Source organism: Glycine soja, chromosome 6 (assembly GCF_004193775.1).
Source record: "Glycine soja cultivar W05 chromosome 6, ASM419377v2, whole genome shotgun sequence".
In the NCBI taxonomy this organism is placed as follows: Eukaryota; Viridiplantae; Streptophyta; class Magnoliopsida; order Fabales; family Fabaceae; genus Glycine; species Glycine soja.
The window spans coordinates 48,225,651-48,241,536 of NC_041007.1; the positions used below are offsets into that span (position 1 = coordinate 48,225,651).

The window sequence follows — 15,886 nt, forward strand, 5'->3', positions numbered from 1 at the left end:
ATTATTGGTTTTTTATTAACTGGAGAATTTGAACTTATAACTTGTCCTTTCATTTCTCTCCTCATAAACCAATCTTATATACTCTCATCTTTTATATAACCTTAAGATGATTATAATAAAAACCAATAAAGATTAGTTAAATTGGTAAAAAATTAATTCATATCTCAAAAGGATATAATTCAATTTTTATTGTTAATATGAAAACTTTGTTGATGAATAATATATAAATATTTTACTCGTTAAACTTTGAAAGATATCCTGATGATATTTTAAAACCTAACTCACCTAAACTTTCTCATTATAAAAAATGATTATAATGGTTTGTAATTAAATAAGAATGGAACAAATCATTACACTATTAGATATTAGTATATATATGTAATGTATAATTTATTATTTAATTAAAAAAAGAAACATACTCTATTCTATTATTGCAACATAGCTCCTAAAAGAAAACAAAACAAGAATTTGCGAGTGTCATTATAGATTACAATCAAATTACAAAATAAAAATAAAAAAAAACATTGGAAACGGAATGAATAAGTGTCTGAAAAGAGAATTAAAGATAGGATATGTCTGTGTGTGAAAGATTCCTTTGATTGATTTTGAAGGTCCACCACCATTTCTCAATCATCTCTCTTTTTTCTCTTCCCACCTTCCCCACAAAGTCCTTCCTCCCCTTTTGCTTTAACAAGAGTGGTAATAAATATTTATTATTTTTCAAATTTTAACAACAATGCCATAATTAAATAATAATTTAAAAAATCATTCATTTATTTATATAATAAAAAAATTGGGTTCTCTTTTTGTAACTATTCTCCTTGCTCCTCTTGTTCTTCTTCCTCCTTTTACTCCTTCAACAACACAATCATTTCATTTTTTGTATATTTTGGGACAATTATTTCAAAACACACAACACAGCCTGAGACAGACAACAACAACAACATCAACATGGTAAGATAACAAAGTTGGATCAAATTCCATTAACCAACAATACCCAAATAACTGGTTGGGTCGGGTTCGGGTTTCTTTGGATCCGTTTCTCTGGTTCAACCGTTGTTGTTGTGGTGATTTCAGTGCTCTCTTTCAATCTTCTCAGCAATCCATCGTTCTCTAGGTAAAACTCATTCATCATTCTCTCTCGTTTTTGTCTGTTTTTGTGTTTTCTCTCTCTCTGGTTTTGTTCTTTTATTTTCTCATTTGTTTTTGTGCTTTTTACCTTGTTTGTTTGGTGATTTAAACGATTTTGAAACAATGTTGTTCGTTGCTTTTCATGAATCCGGTCGTGTTTTTTGTGTTCGGTTTTTGTTTCCTTTTTGTCCCATTTTTGGTTTTTTTATTATTTCTTGTTGGAAGGGACTAAGAGAAAAAAAAAATAGGATCTTTTTTTAATGATGATTTTGATTTTGAGACTTTGTCAAATGGTGAATGAGCAAAGTGGGAAGGGGGTTATGAATTTTTTGGAAATTTTTATTGTTAAAAGCATTTGTCCTATGATGATTCATGTTGGCAGGGTTGTCTTTTATTTTGTCAGCAGATTAAGCAATTTCCATATCTGTTTGTAAAACAGAATCATTTACTTTTTCCTTTTCTTCTCTTATCTTTTGAGTGGTTGTCATTTTGTGTTTCTGGTGCTGAAGGTGAGGTTTCTGTGTTTTTTGGCCTTATTTTTCAGAATTTTTTTTTTTTTTATGCAGGTTAGGTGTTCCTAAGGTGAGGTCTGAATGGCTGGGATTGATGATAATGTTGCCCTTACTGGTGATTGGGGTCTTGCTAGCCCAAGTCCAAGGACCTTTTTTTCCAGAATGTTAGAAGAAGATAGTGTGACAAGATCAATCTCAGAACATTCTGGAAGTGGTAGAACTGGGGATCCCTTTTCGGGACATCGCGAGCCTAGTGAGATGAGGAAAGAAAACATGAAAGATAGGGCACAGGATGGTGATTCTGGAGCCCAATTGACTGACGTGAGTTTTCAGACCGAGCAGAAGCCGAGCTCTCGGGGTGGTCTTGTTGAAAGAATGGCTGCTAGAGCTGGGTTTAATGCTCCGAGGTTGAATACAGAAAGCATTAGATCTACTGACCTTTCACTTAATTCCGACATTCAGTCTCCTTACTTGACCATCCCACCTGGTCTCAGTCCTACTACACTTTTAGATTCTCCAGTGTTCCTTGCAAATTCACTGGTGAGCCCTGGTTTATTGCTGTGGCTTGTTTATTTGTTTATCGAATTTGTTATTTACTCTCTTAAAAATCAAGAATTGGGGGGGGGGGGGGGGGTGGGGGGGCAATCGAAGGAAATAGATCCTAGAGGTGGCTGTAAGCATACTACAGTACAAAGCACAAACCATTATTGCTCCTGGAGTCCACGGCTGCGTATTTAATTCATTTATGTAATGTTAATGCTGTAGTTTGGAGTTTGCACATATGAGGATTCGTACGGGTTATTTTTTCAATTTGAATAAGCGTTATATTAGGTGATCTAAAGTTTTCCTATGACCTTGTTTGATTCACTTCTGGAATTTTCATGCTTGCACTTTCTTTCTTATGTTTCTTTTCTGTCTTTTCTTAAGCTCCTCAAATTTCATCAGGGGCATGCTGTTTGGTTAATATGATAGCTCTTTTCTGACATCATAGTTTTGAAGCATCCTCTAGAACAGGTTAAAAAAATGTCATGTCTTGTTGTGACTTTTTCTTTTCGATATACTTTTTGTAACAGTAAGTGGTGCACTCAGACATAGAGTATATAATTATTATATGTAAATTGTATGTTTGTACTTTAACTTTGAAAGACCTGGTAGGACCCTGTTGTCTTGGTAATGGTATGCAACTGTGCTTAAAATTTGATTTGATTTTCATCATGCAGTGCTACTCACATTATCTATCTTGGAAACTGTAAACCACTTAGATTCTTGCTGCTCTGCATGCCATGCAATGAGGCACTTTTTATGCCTTTAACACATGGTGTCAAATGTAGTTTTTACAGTCCTAAGTTATCACTTTCCCTTTTAGAGGCGCCAATAGTATTAGTGGTCCATCTGTTGTTGTAGGAAACTGATACCTGGTTCTGTTGACATTGTTCCGCCTCCTATTGAGCTATGAATCTGTCTAATTTCAGGCACAGCCATCTCCAACAACCGGAAAGTTCCTGTTCATGGTTAATGGCAACATGCGGCACTCAGAATTATCATCTGATGCTCCAGAAAAATGTAAACACAATGGCTTTGATGATATCTACACATCATCCTTTGCTTTCAAGCCTGCAACAGATTCAGGCTCCTCTTTTTATCATGGTGCTGGAAGAAAAGTAAGCACATTCTAATAATCTTTTTTACTACTGGAAATTTATTTATATATTGACAAATTACTCTTCCGATTCAACATGACATGCCATTTGTCCACACATTCATCGGGTGTTATTCAATTATAGATAATAATTCAAGTTAGATATCTTCTGATATGGGATCTGTAGTGAGTTGATTTGACACTTGACAACGATGTCTTGGCAATAATAATATGTTCATTAATTTCTTCATTTTGGTCATTTGGTTGGTCCTTTGTTTGCAGATAAATCCAACTACACTTCCTCAACAATCCCTTCCTGGTGTTGAGGTTTCGGCTCAGTCTGAAAATTCTTTTCAATGTCAAAGTGTTGATGCTGTCAAAGCTCAAACTGAGAACAAAAGTGGCCTTCATCTTCAGGAAGACTTTGTTGAATCGCCTCCTCAAAAAGATAATGGAATTAAAATGTTCTCAGCCAATCAAAGGGCTTTTGATGCTGTTGGCAGTGGCATTGAACATTCTACACCAGTTGAAGAGCAAGCAGATGAAGAAGGAGATCAACGAGTCAATGGAGATTCAATGGCTGGTGGTGTTGGTGCACCATCTGAAGATGGATATAACTGGAGAAAATATGGCCAAAAGCAAGTGAAGGGCAGCGAGTACCCACGGAGTTACTACAAGTGTACTCATCCGAACTGTCAGGTTAAGAAGAAAGTAGAACGATCTCATGAGGGCCACATAACTGAGATCATCTACAAGGGAACGCACAACCATGCAAAACCTCCTCCAAATCGCCGGTCAAGTATAGGTTCGGTTAACCTTCATACTGACATGCAAGTGGACAACCCTGAACACGTTGAACCACACAATGGTGGTGATGGTGACTTGGGCTGGGCTAATGTACAAAAGGGAAATATAGCTGGAGCTGCTAATTGGAAGCATGAAAACATTGAAGCCACATCATCAGCATCTGTTGGCCCTGAATACTGCAACCAGTCCCCCAATTTGCAGGCTCAAAATGGTACTCACTTAGATTCAGGAGAGGCGGTGGATGCCTCATCTACTTTTTCTAATGAAGAAGACGATCAAGTCACTCATGGTAGTGTATCATTAGGTTATGATGGGGAAGGAGATGAATCTGAGTCTAAGAGAAGGTACTTGTCTTTAATTTTTAATTTTTCTAAACTAATATTTATCAGTGTAACATATTGAAAATTTGAAATCAATGATCTATTTTATCAGGAAACTGGAATCATATGCAGAGTTGAGTGGAGCTACTAGAGCCATTCGCGAGCCTAGAGTTGTTGTACAGACTACCAGCGAAGTAGATATCCTCGATGATGGTTATCGGTGGCGGAAATATGGGCAAAAAGTTGTCAAAGGAAATCCCAACCCAAGGTTGTCATTCTCCTCTGATCTTATCTGTGCATGCACATACGTTAATACAAACAATGCATCATTTCATTTATGTTACAAAGCTGAATGTAGCTTTTTTGCTGCAGGAGTTACTACAAGTGCACGAATGCAGGGTGCACGGTCAGGAAGCATGTGGAGAGAGCATCACATGACCTTAAATCTGTAATCACAACATACGAGGGAAAACATAACCATGATGTTCCTGCTGCTCGTGCCAGCAGTCACGTCAACGCTAATGCTTCCAATGCCGTTCCTGGCCAAGCTGCTCTTCAGACTCATGTTCATAGACCCGAACCATCTCAAGTTCACAATGGCATTGGAAGGCTTGAGAGGCCTTCTCTTGGCTCATTCAACCTACCCGGGAGGCAGCAACTAGGACCATCCCATGGCTTCTCCTTTGGTATGAACCAATCCATGCTATCAAATCTGGTGATGTCAGGGTTAGGCCACGCGCAAGCAAAGCTTCCTGTCATGCCTGTTCATCCGTTCTTGGCAGCGCAACAACAACATCAACAGCGACAACAACATCAACAGCAGCAGCAACATCAACAGCAGCAGCAACAACATCAACAGCAACAGCAACATCAACAACAACAATGCGCTGCAAATGATTTGGGTTTCATGTTGCCAAAGGGAGAGCCAAATGTGGAGGCTATTCCTGAACATGGTGGCCTTAACCTGTCAAATGGCTCATCAGTGTACCAAGAAATGATGAGTCGCATGCCTCTTGGACCTCATATGTAAAATTTTATTCCCTGATTCTTTAAAGAAAAAACTAATGTTTACATCTGATAACATACATATATAGATTATACATATATGTAATGCCAAGGCATACATAGGCGGACTTTTCATTATTAGACTCATTGTAATGTTTGACATTCTTCATCACATGTCAAAGGTATATGTTATTTTGCTCATTTATTGCATTGGTCAATTTAAGAATTTGTGGCTATGATAGATTGTGTTCAATTAAGAATTGTTCTTTATAGAAAATATATTTTATTAGATTCAGCATTGATTAAGTCAGTTGGTAATATAATTTAATTATGTTTTTGCATTATCTTTGATAAATTATACCCATTTGTCTAAAGAGCGAGAAAGAAGTCTCTATATATTAGACTTTTGTTTTGGATTCTCTTAATGGTTTGACTGGTAGACAGAATCATTTTTTTAGATTAGTTGTACCTAGGCATACATAAAGTGTGGCTGATAGGCTGAATACTTAACTTTTATATTTTTTTTTGTACTAACTTTTATATGTTTGAATATTAAATTGAGATTTGTCTATATTTTTTTATTTAAAAATCAATTCCAAATCACGAGGGCCAATCAATAACGTAATTACCCTATGTTTTGTCATTTCTTGGGTTGCTACCGACAACTTTTTCTAAGGCAAGTTTTGTCAAACAAAATTTAACTTTCACCCAACGAATGTCCACAAAGGTTAACAATCGTACAATTAGTTTGCTACTGTAATCCTGTTTGCAGGCATTTTAACCAAGTTGAACAGAAGTAACCAGTAAGATTGTTTGGCTAAATTTATTTATTTTCAAATTCTGCAATGACTATAATTAATTTTGAGGGCAATAAAAGTGTTTAACTTTTCCATTTAAAGAGAATAGATGTCCGGTAGGTATATGTAACGGTAAATAATCATTTTTGTTATTGAATGTATAATGTGTTGACAAATTCGTCCTCAAAAGATGAAAATTCAAATTTTAATCATCAAAAATAAAAAAAAGTACGACAAATTCATCAATTTAGTAACTTTCGTCCGTTACTATTAATGAAAGAGCCTACGAATTTGTAAGCGCTCTACACATTCAAGGCCGAAAATAGTTATTTATCCAAAATATAATTTAATTTTCATCTTGCCCCCCTTTTAATCGTTGCAAGTATAACATTACAATAAACACTTAAAAAATATAGGAAAACACGCGTAAGTTTGGAACAAACATAATAATAATATTGATTAATAAGCATAATCTATTTGTTGTTCTAAAATTTCTAATGTGACAACATTAGGTAGTGACAAAATCAAGTTGAGTATCATTTTGTTGTAAGGATTAAGTTAATGGTTGTTCATTTTTGTTTGAGTTTCGTATTTTGGGTAAAATATTGTCACATTAAAAATTTCAGAGCAATATACAGACTATGCTTATTAATCAATATTATGTTTGTTATTATGTTTTTTTTCTAATTTATGCTTGTTTTCCTATTTTTAAGTGTGTATTGTAATATTATGCTTGTAACGATTAAAAAAGAAAAAAAGATGAAGACTCAATTATATTTTGGATAAATAGTCATTTTTGGTTTTAAATATACAGCGCTGACAAATTCGCCCCTAAATATACCGTAATGGACCAAAGTTAATGGATGGATAAATTTATTGTATTTTTTTACTTTCAGGAACTAAAATTTGAATTTTTATTTTTCGAGAATAAATTTATTAACACTCTACACGTTCAAAAATGAAAATAACTATTTACCCCTTATATAATTTGGTTTATGGTAATGAGTATAATGCCTACTTCAAATTTTAGCTATGCAACAACTTTGATGTAGGTTTCAACCACAATTATGATTAATAAAAAAAATACGAAAACTGTCCAACTTTTTGTTAGATCACCGAAAGGGAAAAAAGTAATACGAAAGCAAACTATGTATTAAGCAATACATGCAAAATTTTATAAATTAATTAAACAATGATAACTGATAGGTTGTGTGTGTTTATTTCTTTTTAAGACCCCTAAGTGGCCTACATCCTTTATGAAAAGAAAATTGATAGAAAAAGAAATTTGAAACAATTGACTGTTGTCGTGGGTAGGAGTGTGTCTGACATTTACACATTTTTTTGTTTTGTTTTACATCATCTTAGGAAAAGAAAGGAAAAGTGATATCACCTTAGGATTAAAACTTTTTTTTTGAGAATTTTAGGATGGAGATTGGAGAATGATAATTAACATAATTTTAGTGATATCATTTTTTTATGTTAATTATCATTCTCCAATCTCCATCCTAAAATTCTCAAAAAAAAGTTTTAATCCTAAAATTCCTACCCATTTAAACACACACACAAACTACAACAAACAAGGAGCATATCAAACCATGAAAAATGTGAATGTGAATTCCCCTAACCCAGGTGGAGGTGTGGTCCACCTAATCCCTCCCAAACAATGTTCATGATTTGAACCCCACTTATTCATATAATGTGCATCATCATTGATTCCCCTTCCGTATTAAGACTTCCTACTCCTACACCCTTATAACAATCCTTACATCATGTCTGAATGCAAAATAATATTTGTAACAACATTCAATCAACACCATCTATCCAAAGTTGACAAGACAAAACAAAGTCTAAAGAGTTAAGACCATGGAAAAGAAAGGCAAAAGTTCAGGTTGTAGATTGGTCAATTATTTATGCCTTTTAAATAGCCAGAAAAGCCACGCACCCATTGCTAGCTAGCTAGAGTCTCCAACCAACAATTAATCCTACTTTGTTTTCCATTTTCAAAAAAATGCAAAATTTACCACAAACAAGAAGTTGTCAAAACTGATGAAAGAAAATAAGCAAGACCACAGATCAATTACTAACCACAATGCACTTAGAAATTGAACCTATCAGAGCATGTAGATATTACTAAGTAGGAAGTAAGAGGAATTGGGAGTCCCCATTTTCTTTCCTTTTAAAACAAATGCAAAACTTACCTCACAGAAGGGACATAACAAGCAAGGACGTAAAAACAACTTTAAAGGGAGTTGCTAACCTTTTTCTGTTGAGTAATTGTATGTTTTGTATCTTAACAGTGTCTCATAAAACTTCATTTTCTAAGAAAAACTGTAATTTTATTAGGAATTCATATATAACTTTAAAGGGAGTTTCTAACCTTACTTTTTTCTGTTGAGTAATTGTATCTCAACAACAGTTACTCATAAAACTGCATTTTCTAAGAACAACTGTAATTTTTTTAGGAATTCATATATAACTTACAATTTCTTATGCAAAATATCAAACTTATGTACTCATACCACTTGATAATTTTTATGTAGAACATAAAATCAATTAATCTAACCCATTGAATTGAAAAAATTCTTATAAAGTAAATTAACTTTATAACAGATAACATATAATTTAAAATATAAGTAAATATCCATAAATAAATAGAAATAATATAATAATGAATATCTAAATTATATCAAATTTGATATACATATTTAGAAAGATGATATTAACCACTTCAACATTATTAATGCCACTAACATACAAACTACAATCCAAGTAATCATAGTTTAAACCCACTTGAGAACACAAAGCAGTTTTACAACACTAGGATATATCAGAATATCAAGACATATGCGTGAATTATTGTAAATATCATGCCTTTTGTTTTGTTTTTTTGGTCTTTCAATTTTTAATGATAAAAAAAAATGTTACACATGAGTAGTCCATGATTGAACCAAATTTGCAAGTGCTGTTTTAGAGGATCCAAATTCCCCAACTGCAGCCAAAGCCATCTCTTTCAGCTTCAAACTCCTCTCCCTAATCTCCTCTGACTCCATCACCTCCCTCACTCTCTTCTCCACTTCCTCCCCACTCACGAACCCATCTTCTTCCCTTTGCTCCACCGCAACAGCCACCTTCATCTCACCCACCATCACGTGCATGTTCACGTGCTGCTCCGCGTACAGCGGCCATGCAACCATTGGCACCCCGGCAACCACCCCTTCCAGCACCGAGTTCCACCCGCAGTGACTCACGAACGCAGCCACCGAGCCGCGGCTCAGCACCTCCACTTGTGGGGCCCACGAGCTCACCACCAGGCCCCTGTCCTTGGTTCTCTCGATGAACCCACTTGGCAACACCGAACTCAAATCGAAATCCATTGTTGTTGTTGTTGTTGTTGTGTCGTGAATCTGCTTTGTTTTTTCGTCTTGTGTTGGCCTCTTCACGACCCATAAGAAACTGTGGCCACTCTTCTCCAACCCATTTGCTATTTCTCTCAGTTGTGACACTGAGAACGATCCACGGCTTCCAAAACACAGGTACACCACGCTTCTACTTGGTTGTTGATCAAGCCATGACAAACATTGTTTACTCTCCGTTGTTACATCTGATTTTTACAGAAACCAAGCTTTTGTTACAAACAAAGCTAAGAATTCAATCAACCAAATTTGCAAAGGACTGTTTAGATACACTTAATATGGAACGAGTTTGGTTAATTTATAAATTAAATTGTACTAACAAAAAGTAATTAAATCAAGGACTAAAATATACCAAATAATATATTTGGAGTAAAAAGAAGTTAACAATGACACTCCTTGATCCTTATAACTTAAGTGAGCAAACCGACAAAGAAAATTATCTTTCTCATCTGCTTATCCTATAAGAACGGTGTATTAATTTGGTCCATTAATGTTCCATTCTATTCATCAATGCAGAACAATTTTTTGTATCGAATGGAAAAAAGAGGAACCTTTTTGAAGAAGAACAAAATTATTTAATTCATAAGACGAGAACGAGATCATTGACAAAACCTGATTGTTGGGGTTCAGCGATGAGTGGTCCTATGTAGTACACACCAGGCACACGTTTCGCGTCTGGAAAGCACGCGCCGTCCGCGACGGCATCAACCGCCACAGGCTCCAGCTCTTCAAACGAGTTCACGATGATCCCACGCGCCTCCGGAAGGCGCGTGCAGAACTCCAGCATGTCCCAGTAAGCAGGGTCGTCCCTCTTCAACATTGGCTCCGGCATGTTCACGGCCCTCAGCGGCGCGTTGCCCGGCACGCGCAGTTCTACCCCGACCATATCCTTAAACGACACGTGGGTCTCTTGGTGGAGTTTTGGAAAGTAAGAGAAAAGCGAGAGAACGGCGGCGCCGGAGGTGAAGAAGTAGTAGACGGGGATTCCCAATGAAGAAGCCGGTTCCATTGCGGAGGTGCAGAAGAGATCGATTATGAAGGCTTTGATATTGGTGGATTTGGTGATTTGGGTGAGGGTGGTGGCTACGTTGGGGGTGTTTATGTTGATGAAGTTGAAGGCTTTGGCGGCCATGCTCACGGTGGTGGTGGTGGAGAGTGATGTGTGGGGGAGGCGGTGGAAGAAGATTGAAGGGTGAGAGATGGAGATTCGGTGTATGTAGGTGTCGATAGAGGGGTGGTCAAGGAGACCCGTGGTGAGAAGAATTGTGATTGAATGAGCATGTAATTGGAGAAGCTTAGCAAGCTCAACCATGGATACAATGTGGCCTATGCCTGGGGCTGGATACAACACTACTGTGTCTTCTTGTTCCATTTTTGTTTGGTTGGGTAATGGTCTTGTTTTTGTTTATATATTGGAAAATGTTTGATGGATACACCCTATCAAATATTCCCTTGGAGAAAAAATAAAATAAAATTTAGGTTTAATAAGAAAAGAGAGATAAAAGAATTGAAAAGTTTCTATGAAATATTTAAAATTAGAAGGTATTCATGCAGGATGGAATGAGAACGTGTTTTCTAATTGAGTTGACTCACTGTTTAATTTTTTTTAGAAAAAATAACAAATATAAAAGATTGATAACTTATAAATTAATATACTAAATAAATAAAGAGCTTGATGTTTGTGTATTATTATGTTGTCTAATTATAAATTATCATTTAAATTATTTTAAGAAAATAAAAAAATGAAAATTTTCTCGAAACTTTCTGATCCATAAAGTTATTGTACATGATTGAATAATTGTATAAATTTTTGTACAGTGTATATAATTTTTCTCATAAGTAAAATATAAATCTATCAAAAGATGAATATGTTTTTACAATTAATTACCAAAAATGTTATCTTATTAAATTGCCCTGATACAAATATTTTCTAAAAATTATCATTACAAATTAAATAAATGTATTACAAAACAGCATAACATTCCTAATATATATAGAGAGAGCATAAAATGGTGTAAATAATAAAATATTTAACCAAACACGGTAAAAAATTCAACAACAACAATTTAATAGGCCAACGCAACCACTTATTCTTTGCCCGTTTAGATTTTGCTAATTATTCAAGTTGAAGGGTTGATTTACAAACCAATTAAACCCGTTTTAGTGAATTAAAAAGGTTTACTTGTCGACGGATTTAACCCATTATTAAGAGCATATTTATATTTTTATTCTTTTTTAATACATTTCATTTTTGTTTAATGAAATTTTACAAAATAAGTAGTATATTTGTTTTCTTTCATTTTCAACCCAAACAACAAGAAAAGAGAAAAAATAATTATACCTTCATTTCTTTTGACTTACTCTCTTACCCAAAAGGGTTTTGGGAGTTGTTGGCCTTGGTGTGGGTGTGTTCATGGTTGATATGGTTCAGATTTGCGAGAAAATAAAATTCAAATTGGTTTGGATTTATAATTTTTTCTCTCCGCACCAAACAAATCCAATTATTAATGGATTGGTTTGATTTAAATTATTAGATGTCCGACTAAAAATTTAGAATAAAAAACAATTTTGATTTTTTAAAGTAACATAATTTTATCTTAAATTTGACAAATAATATTATCATAAAATAACGTAAGCAATATATTTAAATGTAATTATCTTATACCAACTGAATAATTGCATAAATTATATAAAAAAGAAACACATGATTAATTGATTGATTAAATCTTAAAACTTCCTCTATATATTAATAATAGAAAATAAATAAATAAAATTATTCAACGTAGACCTTGATTCTAAAAGTAAGCTAAAATGCAACACAATGAAAAGATTCAAAAGTGGTAATAGTATGTAAGTTAAGTATTAAAAAACAATAAAAACAAACAATAATAGATATATAGATGGTTTGGTTCTGATTGATTTTAATTTGAAATTTATGGATTCTACATATCATCGTGGGATTTTAATTGATTTGATTCAGATTCAATCAAAAAAAAAATCAAATTAATCTAAATGGTTTGATTTGAATGGTTGGACTTGTCCTTATGAGGAGTATGTCATCCTATTATTTGTCTGTGTTTTGTTTTTCTTCTTAGCTTTTATTAGTTCATTGATTTGGGCTTGCATCTCGTATGTGTTGATTCTTGAGCCTAAAGCTCTTGGACAATTGGAGTGTGCGTGCATGGTAACGTGCCTACGATCGATCTATCATACTTTTTAAGAGATGCTATTATCCTAATTAATGCGATTCATTATCATTAATTTCATGATGTTAATTTGTGGTGAAGTTTAAGACTTGATTGTCTTTTGGAGGGCTTGGTGATTACAATTGAACTAGTGATCGATTTGTACAGGGTTTATTATTATCCATGAAACATCATTGACACAAACATCGGACATGACACGGACATGTGAATATCTGTACGAATGTATGTTGTGTTGGTGTCAAATATTGACACGGACGCGTGTTAAACATTGTACATGTCAATGGGATGTTAATGGGATGAAATATCCGTGCTTCATAGATTATTATTAACTATTGAATGGTATGAGGGAGAATATTTCAGAACGTAGAAAACTGATTATTCAACGAAAAGGACAAGACCTGATAGTTGTGGTTCAGCGATGAGTGGACCGATGTAGAAAACCGGAGGTGCTTCTTTCGCGTCTGCAAAGCATGCGCCACCGGCTACGGCGTTAACCGCCAGAGGCTCAAGCTCCGGAAACGTGTTCACCACAACCCCACTCGCTTCACCAAGGTGCGTGCCCAGATACAGCATGTCCCAGTACGCAGAGTCGTCCCTGTCCAACATGGGTTGCGGCATGTTCACGGCCTTCAGCGGCGCGTTACCCGGCACACGCACTTCCACCCCGACCATGTCCTTAAACGACACGTTCGTTTCTTCATGGAGTTTCGGGAAGTACGAGACGATTGCGAGACCGGCAGCACCAGAAGCGAAGAAGTAGTAAACTGGGATTCCCATTGAGGAAGTTGTTTCCGTGACAGAGAAGCAAAAGAGGTCGGTTATGAAGGCTTTTATGGTGGTGCTGGTGGATTTGGAGATTTTGGCGAGGGTGGTGGCGACGTTGGGGGTGTTTCTTTTGATGAAGTTGAAGCCCTTTGCGGCGAAGCTAACCGTGGTGGTGGTGGTGGGGGCGATGTGGGGGAGGCGGTGGAAGGAGATGTAAGGGTGGGAGGTGGAGATGCGGTGGACATAGGCGTCGACGGAGGGATGGTCGAGGAAGCCGGTGGAAAGGAGGATTATGATTGAATAACTGTGAGTTTGGAGAAGCTTGGCAAGTTCAACCATGGAAACAATATGGCCTATGCCTGGTGCTGGATACAACACTATTGTGTCTTCTTGTTCCATTTTTGGTGGGTGAAACCTTGCTAGTTAATTAATGTTGTTTTATAAATTTGAACTGCATGTGCTTAAGGTCTTAAATTTTGTTGGTTGGGTAATTTATATGAGTAGTGATTTTCTCGAAGGATAAATATATTATATATGTGTGGTGTCTATATTTTTTCATAGTCACCAAGGCACAACTTTACCGCTGCACCAGGGTTCGCCCTCAGATAAATAATTGATTATTATAAATAAATAAAAAATAGATAAAAGAGATATATGAAAGTGTTTGTATTTTTTTCTATATCTATCTTCTTATCACAACATGTAATTCATTATTCAAACCATCTAGCGCCAGTCTAGGATTGCAGTTGAAATAAAAAAAACCAGAACTTAGGTTCGATTCTTAGTTTTACTATTCTACACCAAAAAAGTATCCTTGATCTATTATACACTATTCCTTCCTTTTGCTGTATATGCATGTGAAGTAAGTTAACGAATTTTCAAAAATTAATTTTGAATTTACATATGAGTTTAAGTTGAAATCACATAATAGTTTTGAATGAGGAGGAGGAGGTAGGTTTGGACCGTTTGGTTGGAATGTGGAAAGAGGAGGGAATAGTAGTGAGAACTAACAAAGCTTTCATTTTGAAAGGGACGGCTGAGGAAAATATTGGTTAAGTGAGTGAGACAGTATTTGAGTTCGAAATATTGGTCAAAGACGGAAGTTGGATAGAAGATCATTTGATGGTGGTTTATAAATTTTTATGAGTTTCAATTAATAATAAAAATATTTAGAAGAGTATATTAATAGTTCTCATCGGTCTAATATTGTCTTTGGGATCGAGAGAGTTGAGCTCTCTTTGACAAAATTATGTTTGATTACAGTAAAATGAAATTAATTATAATATTATGCTAAAATTACTTTTAGCAAAACTTTTAAATCAAATCAATTCGAGATTTGATTTCGTGTTTTTAACCAAATTTCACTTTAAAATTGCTTTAATCAACATGAAATTGTTGACGACGAAAATCTGTTGAGTTTTATGTGTTTCAATTTGAGTCAAATATTGAAAAGACAATTTTTTTTTATCTTCATTCTAATAAACATTTTTTTATATGGGATTCTTGGAACCAATTTGATGGTTCATTTTTGTTAAACTAAAAGTGTTTAACATGTGATTGAGTCAAAATCTTTAATTTAATAAATTCAATTAAAACATTAATTCAAAAACTAAAATTTAGTATATGTTTTTTATTTAATACTAAACTACCAACAGATTTTTCAATTTAAAATTTATTATGGACTTAAAATTAATTTTTCAATATGTGAAACTAAACCGTTAAAATTTATTTTAAATCATATTAAATTATATTTTTTATGAGAAAATTTAGATGAGTTGAATCTTAAGGGTCATCCAAATTTAGGTGAGCTGAACACTTAGAAAAATACTTTCAGACTACTTATCAAAAAGGTTCTAACATCGACACAAGAATCAGCATAGTTTTATATTATTAATTAGTTGAAATCACCACTACTCCACTAGTATGACTTTTAAGATAATTATTATAAAGTCAATCAACTTATATATATTGTTTTGTGCTTGAATGACTATATAAAATTACTAGTGCATAAAACTATTTTCTTAACCTTTTATACTATAAACCAATAAAAAAGTTACTATTAGTGTGACTTTTAATTTAGTGATTGCAAAAGTCATCAAATTTATCATATATAGTACTATTTGATTAGATGAATGTGTAAAACTGCTTTAATCTATTAATGCATAACTTGTCTTTTTTTTCTAAATGTTTTAAAACAAATGTAAATTAGTGTCGTAAAAATACTAGTTAAGACATGCTTCAATCAACCATATTTCGCTATTGAATTCTCAAAAATAATAATATATTAGTAT

General features: G+C 34.4%; 2 protein-coding genes across 5 annotated transcripts; one reads left to right on the plus strand and one right to left on the minus strand.

The window, feature by feature from the left end:
• Positions 1-804: 804 nt before the first annotated feature.
• On the plus strand, positions 805-5,650 carry LOC114417442 (probable WRKY transcription factor 2). 2 transcript variants are annotated; one of them, XM_028382649.1, is made up of 6 exons: positions 805-1,117; positions 1,698-2,183; positions 3,116-3,304; positions 3,565-4,433; positions 4,522-4,677; positions 4,782-5,650. In XM_028382649.1, exons 2-6 carry the CDS (start codon positions 1,725-1,727, stop codon positions 5,437-5,439), a joined length of 2,331 nt encoding a protein of 776 aa, XP_028238450.1. In that variant the 5' UTR covers positions 805-1,117; positions 1,698-1,724; the 3' UTR covers positions 5,440-5,650. The 2 variants fall into 2 exon arrangements, with proteins under 2 accessions (XP_028238450.1, XP_028238451.1); XM_028382650.1 differs by having other exon boundaries at positions 1,703-2,183.
• A 3,219-nt stretch (positions 5,651-8,869) lies between these two features.
• LOC114417443 (UDP-glycosyltransferase 88F4-like) lies at positions 8,870-14,044 on the minus strand. 3 transcript variants are annotated; one of them, XR_003667739.1, is made up of 3 exons: positions 13,229-14,044; positions 9,058-9,812; positions 8,903-9,030 (listed from the first exon to the last, which is right to left on the minus strand). XR_003667739.1 is itself a non-coding variant. In XM_028382651.1 (2 exons), the coding sequence occupies exons 1-2, from the start codon at positions 13,992-13,994 to the stop codon at positions 9,133-9,135; spliced, it is 1,446 nt and encodes a 481-aa protein (XP_028238452.1). In that variant the 5' UTR covers positions 13,995-14,044; the 3' UTR covers positions 8,870-9,132. The 3 variants fall into 3 exon arrangements, 2 of the variants coding, with proteins under 2 accessions (XP_028238452.1, XP_028238453.1); XM_028382651.1 differs by having other exon boundaries at positions 8,870-9,812; XM_028382652.1 differs by lacking the exon at positions 13,229-14,044 and adding an exon at positions 10,237-11,070 and having other exon boundaries at positions 8,870-9,812.
• Positions 14,045-15,886: the final 1,842 nt, after the last annotated feature.